General features: G+C 42.7%; 1 protein-coding gene across 4 annotated transcripts in view; it reads right to left on the reverse strand.

Annotated features, from left to right (window-relative positions):
- Positions 1-13400: 13400 nt before the first annotated feature.
- LOC106588355 (semaphorin-6D) overlaps positions 13401-22090 on the reverse strand; it is a 95354-nt gene continuing 86664 nt past the window's right edge. For all 4 annotated transcript variants that reach the window (XM_014177250.2, XM_014177243.2, XM_014177245.2 and 1 more), the window contains one exon: positions 13401-15937. In XM_014177250.2, the coding sequence (XP_014032725.1) occupies positions 14610-15937 (1328 nt within the window). In that variant the 3' untranslated portion in view covers positions 13401-14609. The remainder of the gene's footprint in view (positions 15938-22090) is intronic.

A 22090-nucleotide genomic window follows, 5' to 3' on the forward strand; every position in this document is an offset into this window, starting at 1 on the left:
CATGTTTTTCACCAAAGCCACAGTCAGAACCCTCTGCGACAATACAAATAGAAAAGCGGCTAGAAACATTTGTAGAGGCAAAAAGTTTAAGTGGATAGATATAACTGTGAAGGAGTTTTACAAATTTATTGGATTGGTCCTCTTTACTGCGCTGGTTAAGACCAGAGCCATCAGTGATTACTGGAAAACAAACTCCATCTTCTCGATTCCATTTCCAGCTACTGTGATGAACAGGGATAGATACAGAATCATATCATGGAACATTCACATGAGTGATCCTGATGAGGACGCTATCAATGACAGTAAAAAGGGCACACCTGAATATGACAGGCTATTCCGACTCAAACCATTAATGAAAGACATCCGTCATGCCTGCCTGTCCTGTTTCCACTCACATAGAAACCTGGCTGTAGATGAACGGATGGTGGCATCAAAACTAAGAAATGGGTTGATTGAATATATCAAGTCAAAGCTGACTAAATATGGCTTTAAGATTTTTGTGTTAGCTGTATATTGGCAAGAACACGTTCCCCGTTGGCTTTGGAATGTCTTACGATGCAGTGATGTCACTCGTAAGGCCCTCTATCCTTGGCTCAGGTTACCATGTGTACCTTGACAACTACTTCTCCAGCCCAAAACTATTCAAGGACTTATTTGACATGAAAATGGGTGCGTGTGGTACCATGCGGGAAGGCAGACTGGGCTTCCCAAGATCAGAAGAAAATGCACTGACCAAGAAATCCCCAAGAGGATCTTTACGGTGGATAAGGGAGGGCTCCCTGCTCTTTGTGAAGTGGAAGGATTCCCGGGAAGTATCGATGGGCTCCACCATTCATCAAGCGTATGGAGGGGAGACAATAAAAAGGAAATACAGGAGTAAGTCTCATGAGTCAATTCCAGTACCCACCCCGATTCTAGAATACAATAAAAACATGGAAGGCGTTGACTTATCTGACCAACTGATTACGTACTTCTCAGCCCAACGCAAAACAATGAAGTGGTACAGCACTTTGTTCTACCATTTTGTGGACATAGCGACTACTAACAGCTACATCATTCACAAGGATCTGTGCAAAGTGAAAAAGATACAACTCATGACCCACAAAGAATTCACGCAAGTGCTCGTGGCCCAGCTTTGCCAGGTTTCCATTGAGACTCGGTCCACGCCGAAGAACATGGGACACACACCTGTCCCGATCAAGCTTGTGGCAGACAAAAGCAAGAGAAGCTCTGCAGGACGAAGGCGCTGCGAATTCTGCAAGAAATCAGGTCGGCGTGACAAGGACACTCCCTGGAAGTGCAATGAGTGTGGGGTGGCGCTCTGTGTCATTCCAGACAGAAATTGCTTTCATGATTGGCACAACCTTGAGGGAATGGCCCCAGTTGAGTATCAGTCTTCTGACTCTGAGTAAAGTTGCAAGGCTTGTGCAGCTACCCCTTGACTTATTCTGCAATTCAAAATGGATTAAATATATTTTGTCTCACCCATCTAGAAACAATACCCCATAATGACAAAGTAAACAAATGTTTTTTTTTTTGCAAATGTATTGAAATACAGTATTCACACTCTTGAGTCTCTAAGAGCTTTGCACACCCTGATGTAAAATGTTTGCCATTTATTATTTTCAAAATTATTTAGGCTCTTTCAAAGTGGTTATTGATCATTACTAGACAACCATTTAAGTCTTGCCATAGGTTGTCAAGCAGATTTAAGTCAAACTGTAACTCAGCCACTCAGGAACATTCACTGTCTTGTTAAGCAACTCCAGAGTATATTTGGTTATTGTCCTGCTGAAAGGTGAATTCATCTCCCAGTGTCTGGTGGAAAGTAGACTGAACCAGGTTTTCCTCTAGGATTTTACCTGTGCTTAGCATACCCATAACATGATGCAGCCACCACTATGCTTGAAAATATGGAGAGTGGTACTCTGGATTTGTCCCAAACAACTTTTTGTCCTGGATACAAAGCGTAAATTGGTTTGCCACATTTTTTGCAAGTATTACTTTAGTGCCTTGTTGCAAACAGGTTGCATGTTTTGGAATATGTTTATTCTGTACATGCTTCCTTCTTTTCACTCTGTCAATTAGGTTAATATTGTGGAGTAACTACAATGTCGATTTATTCTCCAGTTTTCTCCTATCACAGCCATTAAACTCTGTAATTGTTTTAAAGTCACCATTGGTCTCAAAGTGAAATCCCTGTGCGGTTTCCTTCCTCTCCGGCAACTGTGTTAGGAAGGACGCCTGTATCTTTTTAGTTCCTGGGTGTATTGATACACCATCCAAAGTGTAATTAAGGGATATTCAATGTCTCCTTTTTCTTTTTTTTATTCATCCACCAATAGGTACCCTTTTTTGCGAGGCATTGTAAAACCTCCCTGGTCTTTGTGGTTGAATCTTTATTTGAAATTCACTGCTTGACTGAGGGACCAGACAGATAATTGTATGTGTGGGGTACAGAGATGAGGTAGTGTGTTTATTGCACACAGAGTGAGTCCATGCAACTAATTATGCTTGTTAAACACATTTTTACTCCTGAACATATTAAGGCTTGCCATAATAAAGGGATTGAATACTTATTGACTCGGGTAATTTCAGCTTTTAATTTTTTATTAATTTGGAAAAATGTCTACAAACATAATTCCACTTTGACATTAGTGGATATTTGGCCAGTGAGACAAAATCTCAATTTAATCTATTTTAAATTCATGCTGTAACACAACAAAATGTGGAAGGGGTGTGAATACTTTCTGAAGGCACTGTATAGCCTATCCGTCACAGATAAGAAGTGCTGTTAGGCCTGTGCTTTATTGCAATATTTGTTTATTTCAAAGCCTTTTTGTAAGCGATTTTCAACATTTTGCTCATCTTCCATTTTGACATGATGAATAATCATTGTGTTTTTCCAAGATGGTGATATCAGAGCAGAAATTTGTCTGTACCTCTGCAATTTGAAATTGACATGGCAGCGGTTGTGAAGTCTGAAGGAGTAGGAAAAAAGTTACAGATATGGTTTTTGGAATGTAATATTTGTAAATAACTTGTTATTAAATCATGTGCTGCTTTTCTTCAACAATGTTGTGTTCTGGTATTCTAGTGGGTTATTAAATCCTGCGTGACTGTATGTACCCACCTTCACACTATTGCCTTCTGTTAGATCACAACTTATCTTTGTCAGATTACATAGCCTGCCCTTTTCCACTGATGTAATAACTACATTTACTGGTCAATGATGTGGAGTTTAAACATATATTGCAACCCTATGGCTCATAATGTGGGGAGGCTACTATGACTAACAATGTATTTTCAGCTGTGTGAAAGAATCGACCTTGAAAGAACCCAGGTTCTCACTTCATTTTGCTGTGTCATTCCTGAAAAAAGAAAGAGTAGTTACTACAAGAAACAAAATGTACCTCTAAGATGAACCGACTTCGTATATTATTTGTTGAGTTTCTCTTTTCTACTGTGTAATGTGTTTTTGTTTTCTTAAAGACAAACAGGAAAAATGTCAACTGCATTGGATAAAATAAACCTAACAGACTGTCCCCAGTTTGTTGTGTACCTCATGGCTGCTGCAAAGTTAATAATATAAAGTAACTTTGATTAAGTCAATTTATGCTTGGTATGAGTACATTTATGACATCAAATACAACTGTTATGTAATATTCATAATATCAGCTAGGTTTAGAATTGATGTGGAAAGCGATAGTGTAAGGCCCTCCTTTAGAGCCTATGTAATGGCAGGTCATTTAAGGGCTAAATCAAAAAGGGAATCTTGTATATTCTTTCTCAACCAATATATTGCCAAAAAGGTACTCCCTTTTTTCAATAGCTTGAGGCAACTGCTGTATTGTGTCACATGTACAGACCGTTCAGTCAAAGCACGTGGGCGGACTAGAGGTGTAGGTGCGAGTCACTTTCAGACAGGTAATGAGGGAGATTGATTAGGCCGGACCGGGGTGCACAGGGCTATGGCCCGTTATGTGACCGGGTAAAATATGTGAGGGAGGAGGACCCTTCTCAAATCGAAAAGTAATCTGCGCCGCCCGGTCATATAGTCAACGAGCCGTACGGCGCATCGTTCTTCAGGAACATACGTCTTTCCCATCAAATGTTTTGCTAAGCAAACACTTAAGCATGTGAAAATGTATTTATGCGAACACTCAGAATCCTTATTCACTATTCCATGTGCTTGACATACGTCACTTTGTTTTGAATCTAAAGCCAGAGACCCAACATCCCCAGACTTCTGGGATCACTTGCGAGGCAGACTTACTAGACCAGACTGGGGTTTGAGAAGTCTTTGGGCTTGTTCGACATTGCCGCCGACAGTGCAGGCGACTGCTGACTGTCTGATCTACAATGAACCTGGCGTCATAAATAAATGCTCATTATTATACTGGGGGCGGCAGGTAGCCTAGTGGTTAGAGCTTTGGACTAGTAACCGAAAGGTTGCAGGGTTGAATCCCAGAGCTGACAAGGTAAAAAAATTGATATCTGTCGTGCTGCCCGTGAACAAGACAAACCAATGTTCCTAGGCCGTCATTGAAAGTAAGAATTTGTTCTTAACTGACTTGCCTAGTTAAATTAAAAATAAAATATAGAACAAAAATAATAACACAACATTCAAAGATTTTGTTGAGTTACAGTTCGTGTAAGGAAATCAGTCAATTGAAATAAATAAATGAGGCCCTAATCTATGGATTTCACATGACTGGGCATGGGTGGGCCTGGGAGAGCATAAGTGCCGCCAATCAGAATGAGCTTTTCCCCACAAAAGGGCTTTATTACAGAAAGAAATACTCCTCAGGGGCCAGTTCCCCCTAGTAATTAGATAAACTTACCACAAAATCGATTTTGTTGAAATATCTCCAAAAGTTATGATGACACAGAGGAAATGTTTTGTTGAGCAAGAGCAGTGGCAGCCAGGGAAAGTGTTGGGACAATCATTTGGTGACATCTTGTGGTGTTAATGTGAATTACAGAGGGGGGGGCAGTTACCCCCAGGGGTCTAGTTACCCCCTAGTACCCTAAAGAACAAAGGTTTCATAATTAAGGTAATATTAACTGACTGACATTAAAAACAAAACATGTAAGATCTCCGGCCATTCCGGTCTTCTTGGTAAGCAACTCCAGTCTAGATTTGGCCTTGCGTTTTAGTATATTGTCCTGCTGAAAGGTGAATTCATCTCAGTGTCTGGTTGAAAGCAGACTGAACCAGGTTTTCCTCTAGGATTCCTTTATTTTCTGCTAACCCTACCACCCCTCCCCTAATTGGTGTAAACTAATGGACAACAGCACTTAGGCTTAGACCTGGACTTTGGCGCATGTGAAGGACGTATGTCCTTCCTTCTGTAGAAAGGAGAGTACTACAGAATATGGAATTCAGCGCCCCCTATGAAAATACTTTATTTGGAGCAAATAAACGTACCTCAGCCACGATAAATTGTCAACTACAAGCAGGGCAGGCTATGCCCAAACAAAGCTTTATGTGTGGGTTTAACCGGTTTACTGATGTAAAAATGTACTTGATAAAAATCATGTTTGGTTAAGCATCGGAGCGATTTTGTTGTGTAAAAGACCTTGTGTTAGCTGAGTATCGTAAATATGAAGTAAGTAACCCTTGAACAATATAGCCTTGTCTGAGCCAGAATGGCCCTGAAGCGTGAGGCAGCTTGATGTAGGCCTACAAGTAGACCCCCTCGACAGGAGGGGGTCTACCCCCCAGGAGGACCTTACACCCCCCCCAATCAATCTCCTTAATGCTGAGTGCCAAGCAGAGAGCCTTTAACCTATTGAGTGTGTCTAATACTTGTCTGAATGGAAAATGGATTCAGTACTACCTGGTGTTTGATCAGTCTGTTCTTAGTCAATGGGGCCTGGCTTTTTTTGTGTTCTTGTTTTGGATTAGTTACAAAAGAACCAGAGAGTGCTCATGTTCCTTGTCAACACACCTGTGAGCAGTACATCACCAACAGTTAGGCTGTTATTGAGGCTATCATAACTGTTCCAATCATTGAATAGATGTTACATTTTATTATTTTACTTTTACTATTCATTGATGACTGGTTGTTTGGCCTTTTATACCTGTTTAAAATGTTATTTGGGTCCATGCAACCACTTATGAGAGATTCCCTTGTCTATTGATTGAACATTTTATCTTCTCTATGATTAATAAATGAATAATTGAATTCAAGTTTCCTATTTGGTCAATTTAGAACACAGAAGTGTCTGCATAAACACACTTAGCCCGGGATTCAATTTGAGAGCAGGTTTTTGGCATTGCGATTTCTCAAGGCAATGTTCCTGCTTTCGCGGAGTTCCCATTCACCATGAACGCTGCATATGTCGGCTCTTATCGGGAATTTCCTTTGAAAGCTGCGATGCCTGTAACCCGCGATCGGCGTGAATCCCGGCTCTACACTTACTCATCAATACACGATACAGAAGATGCCATCTCCTTCTGCACTGCACAGTGTGCAATAGACCCCACGAGGGTGCCAAAGATCTGAGTTTTAGATGGGCATGTGGCTGCAACCTGCCATTTCTTCTTTTTTATCCACCACCGAAAATATGGCTTATTCTTCTCCAAGTATATCATAAAATCACATTCTTGACCTTTTGCAAGCTGTTTTTTTCCCCAATATTATGTTACATGAAAGATCCAGAAGTGCATTTGAAATGATATGAATACCACATTTCTTGGCAGGAAATGTCATAGGACAGACCTTTACCTTTTTATTATTAGATTTTTTTTAAACATGTTTTAGAAACTTTACATGAACATGCTCAGAACATCAGAATCTGACAGGCAAGGCATGGTTATAATCTAAATTAACTATGTAAATGAGTGATTTCGATTTTTATAATAGAAAGCAATCTTAATGTCTGATCAGACCACGTAAAAAGCACAATTGACTGGACATGCAGAGGACATGGTCCACTTGGAGCAATGTGATTTATTCATAGCCTTACTCTTCACCTAGGGGCCGATTCCGATTTAGGAAATTAGGCCTTTCTTACACATCTTTCCTACACATTCTCAGTAGTTGGTATTCAGACTTCCCTTATGAAGTTGTATAACAGGCTTTGCAGGCGTGGTTCTCTTGCTCGCACTGAATGAATGTAATTCAACCGCTGAAAACCCTCCCACTTGCTGGACAACCGATTTTCTCCTGGAGTTTTCATTCAGTAGGGGTTTCAGCACGTTTATCTTAAGCCATCCCTTTAAATACGGTGTGCCTTTTTTTCTTTGAATTTTGCTGACAGACTCAATAGAATATATTGAGAGAACGGGTTCAGAATCTAAGAAAGCCATCTAAATATATGCATATTCATATGTTTCAGCAGCAATTTGTAGATTTACTCTGATCGTGTAGATTATTTAGGGTTAGGGAAGTATTTATTAATCATTAAACTGGTTTTGAGAGCCTTTGCACATGAAAGAAAAAAAGCGGTGGTTTGAATACAGAAAATTACCACACGGTAATGTTGGAAGATTAGTGTACATCGACTTATAATAGGTAGAATAGTGTACAATAGTAGGCTGGCTACCTTCATGTATTGCCTGCACTAACTATGGAACTGTGTGAAGACAGCCAAGTATTGCGCCATGCTTCCCAAACGGTTAGGGCTTGGTCTGCGTGCCGCTCCATAACGATTTAATTATCCTACACTGCCTTCAAAAAGTATTAATACCCCTTGACTTATTCCACAATTTGTTAGAGCCTGAATTCAAATTAAATAGTTTTTTTTTTTTACACAAAATACCCCACAATGACAAAGTGATAACATGTTTTTAGAAATGTTTGCACACAGCAATACAGAAATGTGTTCAGTTATCTACTTAGTGTTCACTTATCTACTTTGTAGATGCACCTTTGGCAGCGATTACAGCTGAGAGTCTTTCTGGGTAAGTCTCTATGAGCTTTGCACACCTGGATTGTACAATATTTGCACATTCTTTTTAAAATACTTCAATTAATAAAAATACTTCATTGTTAGACAACCATTTTCAGGTCTTGCCATAGATTTAAGTCAAAACTGTAACTCGGCCACTGTATATTTGGCCTAGTGAAATGTTTTGTCCTGCTGAAAGGTGAATTCATCTCGCAGTGTCTGGTGGAAAGCAGACTGAACCAGGTTTTCCTCTAGGATTTTGCCTGTGCTTAGCTCCATTCTGCTGCTTTTTTTTTTATCTTGGAAAAACTTCCCAGTCCTTAAGGATTACAAGTAAATAAAAATCAATTACAGCCCCATTCTCATTTGCTTCTAACGGTACCAAAAATTTGAACAGGTCATGGTAGAAATAGTTTTAGTTACTTAGCTCCGTGGTCCTGGAATTCTCTCCTGAATATTTTAAAATTTGATGATTCGTTGGTGGAGTTTAAACACTTGATCGATGTATATATCATAGAAGACTGTAATTGTCTTTAAGACAGCTGTTTTTAGTCAAGACTTGTGTTTTTTACGTAAAATGTTTTTGTTGTACTGTATGTGTGTTTTCTAGTTTTGTTTAATGTTGTGTTAGTGTATGTAAGTTGTTTTGTCTGAAACGTTGTTCCCCCTGCTGCTATTGGACCAGGTCTCTCTCGGAAAAGAGATGTTATCTCAATGAGAAAAACCTGTATAAATAAAGGGAAAATAAAATTAAAAACAAGCATACCCATAACATGACACAGCTGCCACTATGCTTGAAATTATGGAGTGGTTCTCAATGTGTTCAATTGGATTTGCCACAAACATAACACTTTGTATTCAGGACACAAAGTTAATTGCTTTGCCACATTTTTTTGCATTATTACTTAGGTGCCTTGGGGCAAACAGGATGCATGTTTTGGAATATTTATATTCTGTACAGGCTTCCTTCTTTTCACTGTCAATTAGGTTAGTATTGTGGAGTAACTACAATGTTGATCCATCCTCAGTTTTCTCCCATCACAGCCATTAAACTCTAACTGGTAACTGTTTAAGTCACCATTGGCCTCATGGTGAAATCCCTGAATGGTTTTCTTCCTCTCCGGCAACTGTGTTAGGAAGGACGCCTGTATCCATGTAGCGATTGGGTGAATCGATACACCACCCAAAGTGTAATTAATAACTTCACCATGCTCAAAGGGATATTCAATGTAATTATTATTTTTTACCCATCTACCAGTAGGTGCCCTTCTTTGTGAGGCATTGGAAAACCTCCCTGGAATCCGTGTTTGAAATTCACTGCTTGACTGAGGGACTTGTATGTGTGGGGTACAGAGATGTGGTAGTCATTCAAAAAGCATTTTAAACACTTATTGCACACGAGTGAATCCATGCAACTTGTGACTTGTTAAGCACATATTAGGCCTACCGATGGTCGATACTGATCATGACTAATAATTGACATCATAGGAAACAGACTGTAGCCTATAATTAAGACATTTGAGTGCCCATCCCTGCACCTTAAAAGGCCATACATTTTAAATTCTGCATAACGGCACAGCATTTCTTAAAACTTTACTGTGGGAAAGGTGATGTTATACTTGTTTGCTGCCACATGACTGGTTTCACGTTTCCAGTGATAAGGTCAAATATTTTAGCAAGTGTCATATATTTACAATTCCCACATCCAAACGGATTACTCATTTACCTAGCTCTTATCAATAGCTCGTATGAAGATGTCAATTACAGTGCACGGAAAATAGTGTTCTTTTTGTCAAAAAATTAAGTAGATGCTTTTTCCACTTGGAACCAGTAGGTTTGCTAAATCATATTCATGGGTTAACTCGTGTGTAAAAGTGGTGGAATTCATTCAAAAGGTCCGAAAACAGACACACCTCCGCAACACCCTTAATTGTTTCGCTCTCCACCTGAACAAATAGCAGGTGAATAGCACTCTATTCTCATGCTTAAGTTCAAGTTCAGAATATGCAGAGAGAGAACAGTGCATTAAAAGGGAATTACTATCCATTTACACTCGCTTAACTCTGCTCAGAGTTGGGCCCCTATTGACTTGGTTCATCTTGGACAGGTGGTGCTCAGTTGTATGAACTATTTGACACACGTACAACATGCATTTGAAGAGCATTTTATTGGATATCTTTAAATTGGGACATACAGCTGTGTTTAATAGAACTCAGGAGCATCTGGGCCATAGTCCACTTGTGAAAAGAAATCACCACAGAGATGCAGGTGACCGCTGGTTTGCTATATTTACAAAAAAAGCAAACCTCAAGTGAGTGGTATGATACATAAGATGTAAAATGAAATACATTTTAGATGCATGTCAGAGCATTCTTCTGAAGCGATATTTATAGCAATTGAAAACGTATACATGGCATAAAGTACTCCAATGGAACCAGCTTACATTCATCTGACTTGGAAATTCTCTTCTAGTAACCAACAACTTTTTTTGTTGTCAAAGTGGCCAGAGAGGGATATAGATACAGTGAGGGGAAAAAGTATTTGATCCCTTGCTGATTTTGTACGTTTGCCCACTGACAAAGAAAATATCAGTCTATAATTTTAATGCTAGGTTTATTTGAATAGTGAAAGACAATAACAAAAAAATCCAGAAAAACGCATGTCAAAAATGTTATAAAATGATTTGCATTTTAATGAGGGAAATAAGTATATGACCCCTCTGCAAAACATGAGTTAGTACTTGGTGGCAAAACACTTGTTGGCAATCACAGAGGTCAGACGTTTCTTGTAGTTGGCCACCAGGTTTGCACACATCTCAGGAGGGATTTTGTCCCACTCCTCTTTGCAGATCTTCTCCAAGTCATTAAGGTTTCGAGGCTGACGTTTAGCAACTCGAACCTTCAGCTCCCTCCACAGATTTTCTATGGGATTAAGGTCTGGAGACTGGCTAGGCCACTCCAGGACCTTATTGTGCTTCTTCTTGAGCCACTCCTTTGTTGCCTTGGCCGTGTGTTTTGGGTCATTGTCATGCTGGAATACCCATCCACGACCCAGGGAAGGAGGTTCTCACCCAAGATTTGACGGTACATGGCCCTGTCCATCGTCCCTTTGATGCGGTGAAGTTGTCCTCTCCCCTTAGCAGAAAAACACCCCCAAAGTATAATGTTTCCACCTCCATGTTTGACGGTGGAGATGGTGTTCTTGGGGTCATAGGCAGCATTCCTCCTCCTCCAAACACGGCAAGTTGAGTTGATGCCAAAGAGCTCCATTTTGGTCTCATCTGACCACAATACTTTCACCCAGTTGTCCTCTGAATCATTCAGATGTTCATTGGCAAACTTCAGACGGACATGTATATGTATTCTTGAGCAGGGGGACCTTGTGGGCGCTGCAGGATTTCAGTCCTTCACGGCGTAGTGTGTTACCAATTGTTTTCTTGGTGACTATGGTCCCAGCTGTTTTGAGATCATTGACAAGATCCTCCCGTGTAGTTCTGGGCTGATTCCTCACCGTTCTCATGATCATTGCAACTCCACGAGGTGAGATCTTGCATGGAGCCCCAGCCCGAGGGAGATTGACAGTTCTTTTGTGTTTCTTCCATTTGCGAATAATCGCACCAACTGTTGTCACCTTCTCACCAAGCTGCTTGGCGATGGTCTTGTAGCCCATTCCAGCCTTGTGTAGGTCTACAATCTTGTCCCTGACATCCTTGGAGAGCTCTTTGGTCTTGGCCATGGTGGAGAGTTTGGAATCTGATTGATTGATTGCTTCTGTGGACAGGTGTCTTTTATACAGGTAACAAGCTGAGATTAGGAGCACTCCCTTTAAGAGTGTGCTCCTAATCTCAGCTCGTTACCTGTATAAAATACACATGGGAGCCAGAGATCTTTCTGATTGAGAGGGGGTCAAATACTTATTTCCCTCATTAAAATGCAAATCAATTTATAACATTTTTGACATGCATTTTTCTGTTTTTTGTTGTTATTCTCTCTCACTGTTCAAATAAACCTACCATTAAAATTATAGACTGATCATTTCTTTGTCAGTGGGCAAACGTACAAAATCAGCAGGGTATCAAATACTTTTTCCCCCTCACTGTAACGTGGTTTTAGTGTTGTCATGAAATGCCTATGTCTTGCAATTGACATTAGCATTGAATTATGATATTCATTCTGTATTTCTGCTTAAACTTGAGGCAGAGAAGGTGCCAGTGCTGTGCACACACTCAATCAACTCACTTGTAAAAGTCTTGGTTCCTTGCACGCACACACACCAGACGCTATTATTGTATTTAAGGAATATTCCACACCAAAACTATCTTTTGGTATTTGTTTCATTAGTCCATTGTTGATATAGTACCAACATGAAACAAATACCAATATAGGTTGGGTGGAGGTAAAAAAAAATGTTTTATACAGTAATAGCAAATAATTAACTACCCCTATGGGTACTGTTATCGCACTGTAGGCATCGCTTCATGCATCTCCAGACACACCTAATTCATGTCCTGTAATGCTGAAGCTCATTTGAATAGCATATTTGTTGGACCAGGCCGTCATCAACCATCCAGCCTTTCAGTGCCTCTCGCAGCATTTTCATTTACAACCCCCTCAGCTAGCTTCTTTCACCGCACACTTGGGGCTCTACTCTATAGCGTGACCCGAAACGTAAAAGGCAATGTCCCTGCTTTAGCGGAGATTGAGCCGACATGCGCAGCGTGAATGCAAATCGGAAATGACCTTTACATTTCTATTGCGGAATCTACAGATTGAATGAAGCCCTTAAATACAGACAGTCTTTTAAAAGCAGAGTTATGCCTCACCCGATGTTCATACCTTGTTAAACATTTGAGAACTTTCAAAAACACATGACACAGATGCACAGACCTAACATTGCAGATATACTTTCAGATCTACTCCAATCTTTTCCATCTAGCCCCCCCCCCCCCTTGTCGTAAAAATATATACAGTACCAGACAAATGTTTGGACACCTACTCATTCCAGGGTTTTTCTTTATTTTTACTATTTTCTACATTGTAGAATAATAGTGAAGACATCAAAACTATGAAATAACACATATGGAATCATGTAGTAACCAAAATTGTTAAACAAATCAAAATATATTTTATTTGAGAATCTTCAAAGTAGCCACCATTTGCCTTTGACAGCTTTGCACACTCTTGGCATTCTGTCAACCAGCTTCACCTGGACATTCCAAATCTTTCGACTGGTACTGAGTATATATAAAGAAGCATGAAGAGCATAAAGCAAAAAAAAGACAAGGAATGCCGTGTTTCTTTTTTTACATCTGTCAAGCTACAATGTAGACTTCAACTGCCAGTCGAAACAGAACCTCTATGGAGTCCGTGCAGGAGGCAAGACTGAATATTAATTTGTAATAACAACAGGCCGAGAATGCAGACAAATACTTTTTGCCTTTTTTACACACCACGCTATTAAAGAAGGCACACATTAACACATACAAATCAAAGTTCGGCTAGTATTCTTCCACAGTTGCCTTTATTTACACCAATATCCACAATGTTAATAGCAATATGGTAAACATAAGTACTGACTATTACAGTTATTAAGGGCTTGTCCATAAGAGGGCGCTATGTGCCCGTGAGTGATTTCTCGGGACCCTGCTTTAAGACACTTGAATAGCCTGAATGATTGCGCCTCAATGTGGAACCAATTCTCACCAAGTGTTAAGGATGAAACAAACTATTTTTTGAGGTTGCAGTGCACTGCGCCCCTATACTCTTCTTCAACGACAGTCATAATGGGGGCAAGTTCAATTCCTCTGGAGTTATCATAGCACTACCAGGTCAAGGATTCTCCTAACTCATCAGGCCTCGAGGCGGCTACCTGTCACGGTGCAGCAGAGACACCCCCCCCCCACCAGTGACAAACATTATGGCTAATCTGTGATGCATGTTGGGTCTATACTGACGCTGTGTCTCGTTCCGCAGCATCATTCCATTAATACAGAATTAATCACTTGAAGCATTATCAAAGTAGTAATTTCATATGCTATGCTGCATGAAGTAAAGTACCTACCCTTACCTCAAGGGGTCCAGTTGATACTTAGCTGCACAACAGTAAGTTATTGCTAAATCCCACACGTGGAGGGATGTATACCGAATGTGTGTACTGAGTGGGGCCTCCATGTCATAGAGGGTTAAGAAACGGCTATGAGTTGAGTCTCACCACAGTTCATGTAGCTGCTTCATGGTTACGCCATGTGTGTATCTTCACGTGCAGTGCATATACCTGTATACACACACATACAGTATACACATATTACAGGCAGGATGTTGGTTCGTGAGGTGCTCTCTAAGGTTGAGGGCTTGGGTCCAAGCTAAAACAGGAATTGTCCATAGCGTCGGTGGTCGACTTGTGATCTGTCCTTTACATTGAGTTCTGGGCTCCTGTTACTTTATTCTTTGGCCTCACCGAAGGGTACATAATACCACCACATTTTCTATATCCTGTGAATCCATCACATTTCTGTGATCAAGATGCATTGCAATAATACCAATATGGTACAAAGACATTCATCAGGTGTGGAGGCTATTCTCGGGCGTCTCGTCAAAAAGGTGTGCCAGTCCCAGTAGTTGCCCCCTTTGAGCTCCAGTTTCCCTAACTCTGAGAGGAGCGCGGTTACATTGTCTGTCGTTTCGGAGCCTTTCGGTCCGACTCCTTAGCGCTCAGTAGTTATACTTGCCTTGCTCATTTACGGGCGAAGTGGCAGGCAGGAAGAGGGGCTTGGGGGGCACCTGGGGCTTGAGGGAGGCCGTGCGGCGTACGATGGCGGCGCGGTGGAGGTGGGGCGGTTCGCTGTAGCTGTGCTGCCGTGTCAGGCAGGCACTGGGGATGAGCGGCTGGTGGGCCTCACAGCCGACCCCTCCCCCGCCACCACCTCCCGAGTTCATCCGGGTGAGCAGTTGGTGTGGCGGTGGCCCAACCCCGCCCTGTCTGAAGCTGTGTTGGCGCGGGACGGCCCCTCCGTTGCCCATCTTGATCATTAAGTGCCTCTGGGAGTGATGGCGAGTCACTGCGCTTCGCTCGGGGATGGACTGCTGCTGCAGTGGGGTGGCACCAGCCGAGGAAGCGGCGGCGGAGTCCGGGGGCACGTCCAGGCGTCGGGTCAGACTGTCCCTGGGCAGAGTGGAGGAGCTGTAGTACGTGGCTGACTCTGTCTCGGGGATCTGGGGCTGGGATCTGAAGCTGCTGTGGTTATGGCTGGAACTGGAGCTACCTGGTAGGGGGGCACACGGTGAGGTCAGCACAGTGATGCTGCGGCTGCCCGATGCGCTGACCTCGTAGATGTGCTTGAGGAGCTCGTCCAGGGCCGCCACGTCCACCACCGTCTGCGGGCAGCAGGACTGGGAGGCCGAAGCCCCCTGCGCACGCTCGTCGTTGGGAATCTTCCTCTCCTCAGGCAGGTGCCCCAGGGCTTGGCCGTTGGTCAGGCTGTGAGAGAATTGGAACACCTGCTGGGTGACGGCCCTTGACGAACCCAGGCTGAAGCCAGTGCTGGGGGGTGCCTTGGACTCCTTGGCGTTATTGCAGTTCTGGTTCCTCTCCCACTGGTTCCGGAAGGCCTTCATGTTCTTGATGGGCAGCTCTGGGGTGGAGTCTGGGGTGGGCAGGCCCGAGAGGTTCTCCCCTTGGGAGAGGTTAAGGTCCGGGTCTCCCAGGGACATTCCGTGCCTCTCTGGAGTGTGCTCCTGCCCGCTGGGAATGAAGGAGCTATACATCTTGGGCGTGGACACATCCAGCTTCTCCTCTTTGGGCTGGCCATCCAGCAGGCCATTTAGCTTGGCCAGGCTGCGCAACGAGAGGGCGGGGTGGATGGACGCCTCAGGGTCCTTGCCAAGCCGGCAGGCACGGCGGGCGTTGTGACTGCAGTAGCATGACACCAGGAAGCCGGAGAGGATGGCGCCGAGGAAGAAGGCCACCAGAACGCAGGCGATCAGGAGGGTGTAGTGGACGCTGGGGCTGGACTTCTCCATGTCAGGGAGCCTTCGGACACCTAAAGGAGAAAAAGCAAGAACAAAAGAAAGAAAATTACGTCATGACTTAGCCCATACGAAAATAAAACCTTCCTTGTCTGGTCCTGTCATGACATCAAAAGGCTTTCACATTCTCCTCTCGCCCCCCCCCTCTTCCCGCCACATTGTAACAGCATGACTCATCCTAAATCAAGGGCTGGATTCAAATCCGTATTGCGGAAGATCTGCGTTAAAATGCAAAGGCAATTTCTGATTGAGACGACACAGCATTACTGTGAATGCAGTGTCTACAAAAACGGATACATTGCCTTTAACATTTCAAATCGAGCTACAACGCGAACCTTAGGCTATACTTCCGCAATAGGTATTGAATCCAGCCCCAAGTCATTCATTCTTCCCTCCATCAAACACAGAGAGCTATCCTGCCAAGCACTCTGCTGCCAAGCACTCTGCTGCCAAGCACTCTGCTGCCACTGTCTCAGGAGGCCACAACAGAGAAGCCTCCAGACAGTCTACCCGTTCATCATAACAAACACTCAAATCAGCCCAGACTCTAAACACAGAGCACACAAAGCTTAGAGGACCCTGGGAGGAAAGCCATGTTTTTCTCCCCCTCTGCAGAGTTGATTTGAGTTCATACTTCACTGCAGGTGCACCTGGCTTCTCGCACTGGCCAAGATCAACACTCTGATATCCAGAAGCTTATCGGGGCTCGAAAAGGCACGCTGCAGCCACGGATTTGCAGCTCGGTTATGGGGAGGCTAAATGAGAATGGTGCCCTAGCCTATCCAGCAGAGCAGCAGCTGGGGTTGGGTAGAGCCCAGCAGAGATAATGGTGTCTGTGTCCTCTGGGGAGCTCCATTAAAATGTCATCAAGGTCTAACAGAGGGATTAGGAAGAGTGGATGAACATGCTGGACTGAGGTAACTAAAGAAAGCGTAGCTTGTTGCTTCCTGAAAAAAAAGTTGTGGTCAGTCACACTTTTCATTAACGGTACCATTGTATATAGTTTCATAAGATGTTGATATCTTGGAGTAATTGTTAAAGGGTGTAGTATGAAACGGTACTTGGCCCGTGGTCTTGCATCAGAACAGATTTCTAGAACTAAAAAGTTTGAGGTAGAAGAACGCACAATAAACGACATTCTTTACGCAAAAGAATATCGAAACAGAACACACACATCCACCCACCACTAATAGCATGTCCCCCTGGTAAGCACCAACACGTTTACTTTCATCTCATCGTTGTCTCTTTTTTTCCTTCTCTCCAACAGTTAAAAATAGGACAGGGCGAGAGAGAGACAGATATGGTAATTAGACTCAACCAAAACGAATGTCTTTCTCTCGAATGCCCCGTCGAGCAAAGCCCTTCCCATGTGGTTCTCATATAGACTCTTATGTAGGTCACATATTTCCAGAAAGAGTGATGTTCTCGGAGGATTCCTCGCCTCTAATGGGAACCAAATGCATGATAAGCCTCGGATTTCAGCACCGGTTTGAGATCCCGTGCACCGAGCGATATGCTGGCACGGCCTGCCAGCTAACTTTAGAGTAGCATTCGAGGGTTAAAACGTAGGGATCTGCTTAGAGAGTCATGGCTTCTGTTGTTGTCAAAACAGTGTTGAATGTGTGAGGTATCTACCAACTCCAGTAAACAGTTATGACGCCGAAAAGTGATTGGCTTGGATATGCTCCAGATACCATTTGACAACAAAGAAAAGTCAATATACTGTATAATACATCTTCTGCTTGTCATAGAGTACAAATGACTTCTATTAGAAACCAAGCTATCGCACAATCAAAGACATGAAGCCATTTTATGACAGGGGCAAGAACAGAGAAAGGAATATTCAGGGATATAATATATTCACGGTCTGAGTATGTAAGTAGGTACAGGGGACTCCAGCACTGGCATTAGACTCCACTCACAGGCCGATGCATTGGCATTTGCGCGGCGCGAGACAAGGGTTGTTGATGTTGCCTTTGTTGCAGCACACACTGTCCCTTGATAGTCTTGCTTAAAGGTCACAAACTGCTGACCGAAATTAGAAACCCTGTTACCTTAGGCCTACACACACACACACACACACACACACACACACACACACACGTGTACTTTGAATTTACCTGAGACACTCTACAGAATAATAATCTGAGTACACTCAACTGTTGTCTCTCGTTTCATTCAGCCACCAAATGGTCTTGGCCATTAGCCAAGTCTGATAGATACACAGTCCCAAGTAACCCTTTATTTTGCCTTTCTACATCTGCGTTGCTTGCTGTTTGGGGTTTTAGTCTGGGTTTCTGTATAGCACTTTGTGACACTTGCTGATGTTAAAAAGGGCTTCATAAATACATTTGATCACTTTCCATAACACTTATGGCAATGTCAAGCACAGACCGGTTAATATATCAACCAATCAAAATGGGACTGTTTGATACTTCACGGGCAGTGTTACTTCTGTTGGCAGGACAGCGATGCTACTGTACGTAAAGACAGATAATGAGATGTTTACGAAGCATTCATCTTGGCGGCATTTTGACACGATACGGCGGAGTGTAAGCATTATAGCGAGTGCTAATAAAGGGTGTGATCGTGCCTCTTTATTTGACTTCAATGAACAGGAACATATGGGGATCTGCTGGGAGTGTGAGGTATCCAGATTTCTCTGCTAAGTGCCAATGGAGGCTAGACCAGGCCTCAGGACTTGGCAGGATGTGCCTTTTGAAGGATTACGGAGCTGCCGGTGAGCAAAACATGCATCCGAATCTCTACCCTGCCTTGATGTGTTATTATGAACAAACGTTTGCTGGTGTATATATAGGTAACTGCCAAAATAATGGGTAAAAGGGATACAATGTATATTGAAAGCGGGTGCTTCTACAAAAGTGTGGTTCGTGAGTTAGTTATGCAATTAACATCCCATCGTGCTTAGGGTCATGTATAAAAATGCTGGGCTGTCCATTATTTTGTCTGCCATGGCAATGACCACATTGGATGACAATGCCCCCGTCTACAGGGCACGAGTGGTCACTGAATGGTTTGATGAGCATGAAAACGATGTAATCCATGTGCCATGGCCGTCTCAGTCACCAGATCTCAACCCAATTGAACACTTAATAGAAGATTCTGGAGCGGCGCCCGAGACGGCAAAACACCAAATGATTTGAAATTTATAGTGGAAGAATGGTGTCGCATCCCTCCAATAGAGTTCCAGACACTGTAGAATCTATGTCATTGAAGCAGTTCTGGCTCATGCTGGCCCAATATTATATTAAGACACTTTGTTGGTGTTGCTTTTATTTTGGCAGTTACCTGCATATACATATTTTTGTAGCCCATTTTTGAACTGTGTGCATTTTGTTCTTGGTCATAAACGGTAATTTAACAGTAGCACAGAGAGATAATTCTGGCAGATGAATATAACATTTAGCACTTAGTGGTGGAATTGGAGTGCCCAGTGAATGCTCTGTTAACTGAAATCCACATAGTATTATTCTGAGTGTTATTATAAGTGTGTATATGCACGTTACCTTAACACATGTAAGGCATTTTGGGATTAGTGGTTGAGGGGACAGGCATTATGACTAGAGCCCGCCAGGGAACAGAAACGGAGCTGTCAAACAGTTTGCATAATATACGTTGCCTAGTTGTACAATTAGAAAATAGTGCATTTTCACATATCCAATTCAATGGGGAGCATCTGGTATTTTCAGCAGGTCTTTAAGTTCAGCAGAGCTCCACTTCAGGTTGCTGGGTAATGCATTTCTGCTTGGGTTTATAGTCACATGTATGTTCTGAACCTGAGCACTTTTGAGCCAGGACAATGGGAATGTTAGGTTTAAGTAATAGGTGAAATGATGTATGCTGGAGAGGCTTGTGATTTGTTAAAATAATCCAACTGGCTTCAAACTCAGTTTTTCAAGGACAAATTGGGGAAACGTAGTATATTTGGTAAAAATGGCTTCGCTCAATTTCTGGTTGGTCACTGTTCGAGAGGTCTAACAGTTAATACATCTTCTACGAACACTGATCAGTAAAGCCTTTTACTCAGAATTCTGAAAAGCTTTAGTCATTCATTGCCATTTAAAATAAAAAAAAAGTATTTATTCCCATATCTATATGGTACGGGGCTCCCGAGTGGCACAGTGGTCTAAGACACGTCACTACAGACCCCGGTTCGAATCCAGGCTGTATCACATCCGGCCGTGATTGGGAGTCCTATAGGGAGGCGCACAATTGGCCCAGCGTCGTCCAGGTTTGACCGGGGTAGGCCGTCATTGTAAATAAGAATTTGTTCTTAACTGACTTGCCTAGTTAAATAAAAGGTGAAAGCTCAAAGAAAGGAAAATATTTTCAGTTAAAATCTTCACCACCCCATCATTAAAGTGAATTCACCACCAGTACGGCAAATTTCAATTTGTGAGTTTCAAACTATCTCTGCTTCCGACCATTAAATGTACAGTACAGGTATGACACATTGCTGTTAGGTCTGTACAACGCCTTGCCCATCTCTAGGATAGATGCCACTGGAATCATTGGCTTTCCCATATGCACACGTCGCTCGACGGGCAGTAAATTCATTATCTTGTTTTGCTCGTTTCAGGCGGAGCACCCTCGTCACAGCTGTAATACATGCTGCCAAACCTAACATGACAGCGCTTCCCTTCAGGATTGATGTTTCCTGCATGAATGTGCCTGGGAAATCACTGAGTCAACAAGTAAAGTCACTCGGCACCCCCAAGAGAAGCTGAATACATGAAAACCTGAGAATGATAACCGGCTACAGTGACTCACTCTCAGGGTATAATAGAGGTTTGTGGTGTTCTCAGTGGTGAGAGAAATTATATTCAGCCCGGTCTCAAAAGACCAATCATCCTTTTGTCTGACTCAATCTGAACGTCAATACCAACTGACGATTCAATCCTTTCCCCAGCCTCTTCATTTATTTACACATAGGCTTTTCAAGTACGGCGTTACACCTACCACTGGATGACTCTTTATGCCATGGATTTCCACTAGGTGAAGACGTGCGTGTCGTGTACATTTGTTATTGATATGGCCCCGCCGCGGCTCTGCGTGGTGCATACTGTTACAAGGTGATAAAGCGCGGACGGCTATAGGAAATACGTTAAACTGCCGTAAAAGTAATTAGGAGGTCGGCATACCACGCGGACGTCCATATAACGCATGCAAATGAGACAATCTGATGTGATTTCTGCTACGTCTCGGCCCCATAATTGCATACCTCCACCCGAGCTGACGATCCACCGCCGAGTTCCTAAAGTGTTTTTTAATGAGTTGAGGCACTTACAAATGGAGCGTCTCTGTGTCATCTTCCTTGTTTTAAAAGGGAAGGTCTATAGCATCAGTTACTGCCAAATAAGTCATAAATTGGCGGTAATTATGATCATTTGCACAGCGTTCGCCCGCAAGACCTTTTTCGAAGGGGGCTCTTGTTCCTTTTAAAGACCTTGTAGAGCTTTCGGAACAAACCAAGGCCAATTTTTGGACCGGATTGTTCGAGCCAGCTGGCACAACACAGTCTGTCCAATGTTCTACAGCCGCAGGACCAATCTCTTAGAACACTGCGGAACACTTAGGCTTTGTGGAGTAATCATAGGTGGGCACAAGGCCACTGTAATTTACTATATGAGCTGCAGTTCAATAACCAACTGCTTTCCCTATGTCCTATTGATGCATCTCTAAATTATGTATAAAGTATCCATTTTAGAACTAAAGTTAATATGTCCGATTTGGGCAGGATTTATGGACAAAGTTCATCCTCATAACTGGCTTACGGGTATATCAATAATTATTGTATGTAAATCTACAATAAAGAGAATATATTCCAAGTGCAATGGTAAATTCTCATGTCATATTTCCATCCCCTGGTTGTAACCAGCATCAGTAAAGCATTGCCTTCATTACATTGATTTGTTTCAATGTTTGTTTCATAGGCATTCAGAAATGACAAACAGTCACTGTGACCATTACCTGGCTAAACTTTGGCATGCTCCCTACGCCTAGTCCATCATTGGAGTCATGACGTTTCTGCATAGTCATCAAGACCGTTTCAAGGTCTTTGGCATTGCCAGTGTTTCTGGGGGGTTTCAGTGATTGAAAACCACCTTCGCTGTGTTCCCGGTGCTCGCGGAGGGCCACATTGAACC

This window comes from Salmo salar, chromosome ssa27, assembly GCF_905237065.1.
Source record: "Salmo salar chromosome ssa27, Ssal_v3.1, whole genome shotgun sequence".
NCBI classification, from domain to species: domain Eukaryota; kingdom Metazoa; phylum Chordata; class Actinopteri; order Salmoniformes; family Salmonidae; genus Salmo; species Salmo salar.